Source organism: Cajanus cajan, chromosome 2 (assembly GCF_000230855.2).
Source record: "Cajanus cajan strain Asha chromosome 2, NIPB_CcT2T_4, whole genome shotgun sequence".
Taxonomy (NCBI): domain Eukaryota; kingdom Viridiplantae; phylum Streptophyta; class Magnoliopsida; order Fabales; family Fabaceae; genus Cajanus; species Cajanus cajan.
This window is the reverse complement of record NC_138518.1, coordinates 4568400-4574790: the sequence shown is the minus strand read 5'-3', so window position 1 is coordinate 4574790 and position 6391 is coordinate 4568400. Positions and strand designations below refer to the sequence as shown.

Here is a 6391-nt window from a genome sequence, read left to right as displayed (position 1 = left end):
CTCAGTTTTCAACATGCAATTTGAAGTCTTAATTCACTCAACAACCCAATATATTAACCCAAAACTCAAGATTTCCAATTTCCCTTACCTTGATTCCGAGCTCTCCGAGGAAAAAGAAGAAGACAATGGAGAACTTTGGACTACTCCAAGGTGGAAGAAGAGAAAGAGAAGGAAATGAGTTCCGAGCTCCAATGACTCAAGTTCCGCAGCTACACCATGGGATTCTCAACTCCAAGTCTCAGAGATCTTTCCTTAAGAATATGAGAAAAAGAAAGACAAGTATTTGGTTCATTAAATTCCTCTGTCCCCTTAAGTCAAGATCTCACATAATTAACTTTCAAATTCAACTTTGATTTTAAAGACCCTCCTTTTCTGAAGAGTTTTCCAAAATTTTTTTCTTCAACATAAAATATTAATGACACTTTTATTAAAATGTTGTTAAATTATTTCCATCGTTACTCCAGTTATATGCCCAGAAATTTTAAGACACTAGATGCGAGAAGTTAACATGTTAAACATTCTTTTCATATTAAAAAGATAACTTGGACCAAATAATTACTATTCTAAACAAATACTCTACGAAAGAACTTCATAAAAAATAGAAATAATTTGGTTTGGGATTTTTTTTCCGGCTTTTAATTATTTCTTATTTTCAAAAGTTTATGTGGAATAGTGGAAACAATTTATTTTTTTTATTTTTATTTTTTACTTTTATTACTTTCTATACAAAGTTACAAACATTGAAAACAGGAAATAAAATGAAAAAAGAATTCTAAAAACAACTTGTTGTCGCTATTGTAAAAATAAAAATTAAACTTTTAACTGTAGTATATTTTTAAGTAATAAAAGAAGTTAAGCCAAATATAACCTTGGAATCCAACTCCTAATTTATTTGTTTGATGCTCAATTTGTCGATACTCCATAGCCAACAGGGATACTCTTGCTGTCTCCAACTAGCCACGTACTCTTGAGTATCTCAAAATGCAAATTTCTTTTATAAATTTGGTGTGCATAACTTCGCTGCACTTGGACCAATAATTACTAATATATTCTGTTAATTATTTTTTTTTTCTTTCTAAATTCACTTAATTTGGATATACAATAAACATTGGTGCTTAGCATAGCAATTTTTTCTAAGAACTTATTTAGTATTAAATTAATTAAGATATGTTTAAATAAATTTCTTAAAAATATTTGAAGGAAAAAATAAGAAAAAAATTACATAAATTTATTTATAAGTTAAAATTAACTTATTTATAAGTTAATTTGAAGAAGTTTTTTTTTAATAATAACTTATCAAAAAAATTATCATTAACTTATTTATAAGTTAATTTTAGTTCACGAGACTTGTATTTTTTTTTCTTATTCTAGATAAATTTATTCCAACAAAATATAATACAAGTATTTTATGTTGGAGAAATGCTAGTAACATCTTCTCAAGTACTCTTTTAAACATATTTTTTTCTTCTAATTAATTAGAATTTATTAAAAAAAAATACAGAATTTGGTAGATCCACATATTCTATTTAATGATTCTCTTGATTTTTTATATTTTAATACAGTTTAACTAATAAAAATAAGAATGTTAAGAAGAGTGTGTTTGAGAATATATGTTACTGGCATTTTATTTTATGTTGTACATACGCATGTGGATTACTGTGGCACAAAACTTATTAGATCCAATAACAAGCACAGGCAGCCCAACTTCTTTTTTGGGCCAAAGAGTCCTTGTATTGTATCCATGTACTCCTTTATAACTGTGCCTAAAATTAAATATATACCTCAAATCTTAATTTTCTTTGTCTATAATGATATTTATATTTCTATATAAAAAAATATTAGGAAATATCCTTGTTTCACGAGTATTTTTAAATACACATGAAATATAGAAACATCAAAATTTTAAAAATATAATAAAACTGTTTTAATGACAATAAGAATAAAAATTAATATATTTTAATTATTAATTTTAAAAGTTAATTTAATCAAGAGAATTTTATTTTATTAATGATTGTTTTAATTTTTTTCCCATCATGGTCATCTCTCAATCTACTAAATCATAGATTTATCTTGTTTATACTATTGTCATCGCCACTAGTTCAAAAAAAATATTTACACATAATTTAAATCAAACACAAAATTTCTTACTAAATAGATCATTTTTACAATGTATGAGCATAAGGCATCCCATCACTACATCAACTTATCTAGATTGTTTATAATAAGTATTCAATTATACTTGAAGTTAATTATTTTTATAGACATGGTCCACACTGATAGACCATGGGCTAAGGGTCCAATCACTAGAACTATGGTCAGGAGCATACAAGAAGAGTTGAACATCTTGAAGATCAGTTGGCTTCTTAAGTCCAAGGTACTCTTCACTTGGACTACTTTATCATGAAGAGAAGGCCTAGTTCTACTTGTGTATATTTTGTACATAGTTCTCTTGTATAAGATTATTTTTTCCTTTGTATTTGTAAGACACTTTATGTCATTTTATTAGTCATTGTATATTGATTCTAGGGTGGGTTACTTGGAGAGTTTAACTCCATTTAACCTCCTTTGTTGATACACTCATTTTCTATTTTTTCAATAGGAGAAGAGAGGTGACATTTAGCAATGCTTGAGGGTGTGACTAGTAATTGGGCCTAGGCAAAATTTTATATATTTGACTCATTTTGCTCCTAATTTTTCATAGATTTGACTTAGCTAGGTCTCATCATCATTGGATGAGCCTAACTAAACCAAATCAAAATTTTTTAAATAACCAAAGTGAGCAAAATGACACCATGGCCGCCCACCTTGCCCAATCACTTTGTCTTGGCTGGAATTACTATTCACCTTCTTCAAGCTTAGAAACTTGTAGCACAAGCTTCTCTTTAGCTTGCTCTCCAAGTTTCTAAACCTTGGACGGTCAAGTAAACCTCACCATGGTTCCTAGTGAACCATGGTTCCTAGTGAACCATGGTTCCTAGTGAACTATGGTTAAGGTTAGCTTGCTCTCCAAGCTACCTCTCCCTATATATTTGTAATTCCTTCATTGTAGCTCACTTTTGACATTTATGAGATTTAGAATTCAGAATTCTCTCTCATTCTCAAGAGTCTATTCCGTGGAGAACACTCTCCTAATTCTCTCTCAAAGGTTTTTCAACCTTGAAGCTTGGTTCCTCAAGCTTCTTCACCTTCTTCAAGAGATAACCGAACCTCTTTGGATGCTTCTCCACCATTGGAGACTTCTCCAAGGTACTTCCACCAACTTGAAGAGTTCTAACCTCAAAGAGCAAGGTCTTGGACGGTGGATATTTTGAAGAACTCTAATCCTCTTCAACTTTCTTCCATCACACACAATGTTCTTAAACTAACAATTAAAAACTAATTTATGTTCTTGAGACGTGACTTTTATTAACTAAACATTATTTTAACACATATCATAATTGAATATGAAAGCATCAAATCATACTTAAAAGTTAATTAATAAAGTTTATGTATTACTAAATTAATTGAGAAAATTAAAAATTATCTTTGACTAAAAAATTAATTAAAAAAAACTAGGTTTAATAGTATCGTAAAATAAAGAAAAATATAATTATTTACATTAAAAAAATTATGAGCACGAATATATCATTTATATAGTTTTAAAGAATAATGTAGAATATATTTCTACACATATATCCATAAAATATATAATCTGAGTCTGAGCATATTTACAAAGCTTTGACGGTTCCATGTTGTTACAACATTACTTGTCTGTTATTGTTTTTTTTTTCTTCTATTCAACCATATTTACATACCCTTTTCTTCAACTTGACACCATACTTATCATAATTCTGTATTTAGTGCAGTCTACTCTGGATAAAGTGCGTGCTTGCGTATAAAGGAATACAGCATAAGTTTGCCAAATCATAAGTTTCTAACATATTCTATCAATTTCAAAACTTGTCACCATATCTCTGTTGGAATTTAGTTAGGTCATCAATTAGGTACTACACAGATTGGGTCATACAACAATGTCCAGGCCACAAACAACAGGTGTAGTTCTATAATTTCATAAACTTCACCTGAGTGAGTATTAAATATACTTCATTAAATATTTTTTATTCTTTACAAAAAAGTCTCCATTAATTGACTTTTGTATTTACACAATAATAATAAATTTCTCTTTACACAACCAATATCTTAAAATTGAATTGATCAAGTGATTAGACATTTTACACTTAAATATTATAAGGACGATCTAACTAATGAGAAATTTTATGTTTAATTTTCACCATATGTAAAAATCTTTAAGATTAAGGTCAATTATAATTACAGTATCATGAATAAGATTAATTTTTGATGGAATACTCGAGGAAGAAAAAAAATACCTTGAGATATTTGTTAGCTTACTAATTTTCTATGATTATTAAAAACAAAATGAGTATATATTGTGCTTGTCTTATCCAATGATTCACTCCTTTCACACTCTCTCTGTCTTGGTGACTCTACTTTGCATCAAGTTGATGTGTGGTTTGCTGACTTTTCTGCTGCTTTGTCTGGTGAATCATTTTCAGTGCCATGAGAATCTTGCTGGGAGGATGCTTCACTACTCTTTCTTGCATCTTCCTCAGCTTTAAGCCTGGATTCTTCTCTAGCCAACTCAAGTGCTTGAATCAGACTCCTCAAGTGAAACTCTACATTCACCGAAGCATTCTTAGGCATCAAATGCTCTGCTACCTCAGCTGGAGTGATCTTGGTTTCCTTAAGCAGTTCACATATTGTGGCAAACAAATGGTGTGACTCAATGTTGAGATAATTGCTAGCCAACAACTTGAATGCCTCATAGCCACAGTATGACAACTCTATGTGCTTATCCATTCTCCCTTTCCTAACCAATGCAGGGTCCAATTTCTCCACATAGTTTGTGGTGAAAACTATCAATCTTTCCCCTCCACAGGCAGACCATAACCCATCAATGAAATTCAAAAGACCAGAAAGAGTTACCTGATTACTTCTAGCCTCTCTTTCTTGTTGTTTTTGCCTTTGATCATTCTCATTCTCCTTCTCTTCCTTTTTCTTCCTCCTTTGACCAGTCAAATCAAGTGAACAATCTATATCCTCAATCACAATTATAGACTTGCTTGATGTCTCAATAAGGAGCTTCCTCAACTCAGTGTTGTCCTTCACAGCAGTCAACTCAAGATCATACAAATCATACCCTAGCAAATTAGCCATAGCAGCAATCATTGTGGACTTTCCAGTCCCTGGTGGTCCATATAGTAGGTACCCTCTTTTCCAAGCCCTTCCAATCCTTGCATAGAACTCCCCTGCCTTGCTGAATGTGATGAGATCCTCAATGATCATTTCCTTCTCCTCAGGATCCAAAGCCAGGGTTTGAAATGTTGCAGGGTGCTCAAACACCACATGACTCCAATAAGAGCCACTATTGGTATAAAGCCTCCTTTGCCTGTTTTTCACCCTTATGGCCTTACCCTCTTTCATCACAAAACTAAGATATGTCCCTAAGATAACATCTCTATTACTCTTATGAAAAGTTAACTTGTAGTACCTTTTCTCATCTGACATGGGGTGGTGGAAGGAAATTGAGGAGTTTGGCTTGGAAATGTGCTTGCCACAAGCCCACCAAAGTTTCACACCATTGAACTCATCAGCCACTTCTTCATGATCATCCATGCTGAGAACAAGACACTGGTTGTTCTTCCCTATGTCAGCTTTCAGTCTCTTGGCTTGTGTTGATGCCTTTGAGCTCAGGTAGTTCTCTATGGCAGAATAGGCCTCACTTCTCATCAGTCTCTCACCAGTGAACTCATGGAATGTGATTTGGATGTAAGGGTACACCAAAGTCACCAATCTTTGGGAGTGCTTCTCTATTTGGTTTCGAAGTTGGTATGGGAAAAATTGCTTGAACATGGCCCAAATGAACATCATGGATGCAACTATGGATCCTATGTGAGCAAACATGTCACCTTGATTCATGCTTTCTCTCTTGCTCACAAGTTTTGGATTTAGACACCGATTCCTGACATTGTCTTATATATAGAGAGGTTTAGGATATGTATGATATAATATGATAATATCCATCCCTATCTCATAATATCTATGTTAATAATTTAGAGTAATATATTACGAATGTTTTTCATTATATCTTATCATAAATAGTTTATTAAGAACCCTTCCACTATATCTAAGCTAGCTTATTCTATACTGATATAGTGTAGCTGCTGTAGCATGTATAGTATCCAGATAAAAAAAATTAATTCTCTGTATGTATATAAAATAACGAAATTATCTTAGTATTTTGAAAAATTAATCTTGATATTTTATTTTAACATGACGAATTTTGATGTTTGCTAAATTGTCTGAACAACACCGACTAGAGGTTGATTAATGA

The 6391-nt window shown here is 31.6% G+C and overlaps 1 protein-coding gene across 1 annotated transcript; it reads right to left on the bottom strand.

Moving 5' to 3' along the window:
• Window positions 1-4350: 4350 nt before the first annotated feature.
• LOC109817558 (AAA-ATPase ASD, mitochondrial) lies at window positions 4351-6093 on the bottom strand. Its single transcript, XM_020382838.3, has one exon. The coding sequence runs from the start codon at window positions 5974-5976 to the stop codon at window positions 4495-4497; it is 1482 nt and encodes a 493-aa protein (XP_020238427.2). The 5' UTR covers window positions 5977-6093; the 3' UTR covers window positions 4351-4494.
• Between the last annotated feature and the right edge of the window lie 298 nt (window positions 6094-6391).

What these genes read in the sequence shown, in the direction of transcription:
- LOC109817558 (XM_020382838.3), bottom strand. Translation starts at nt 5,976, where the DNA reads ATGAATCAAGGTGACATGTTTGCTCACATAGGATCCATAGTTGCATCC.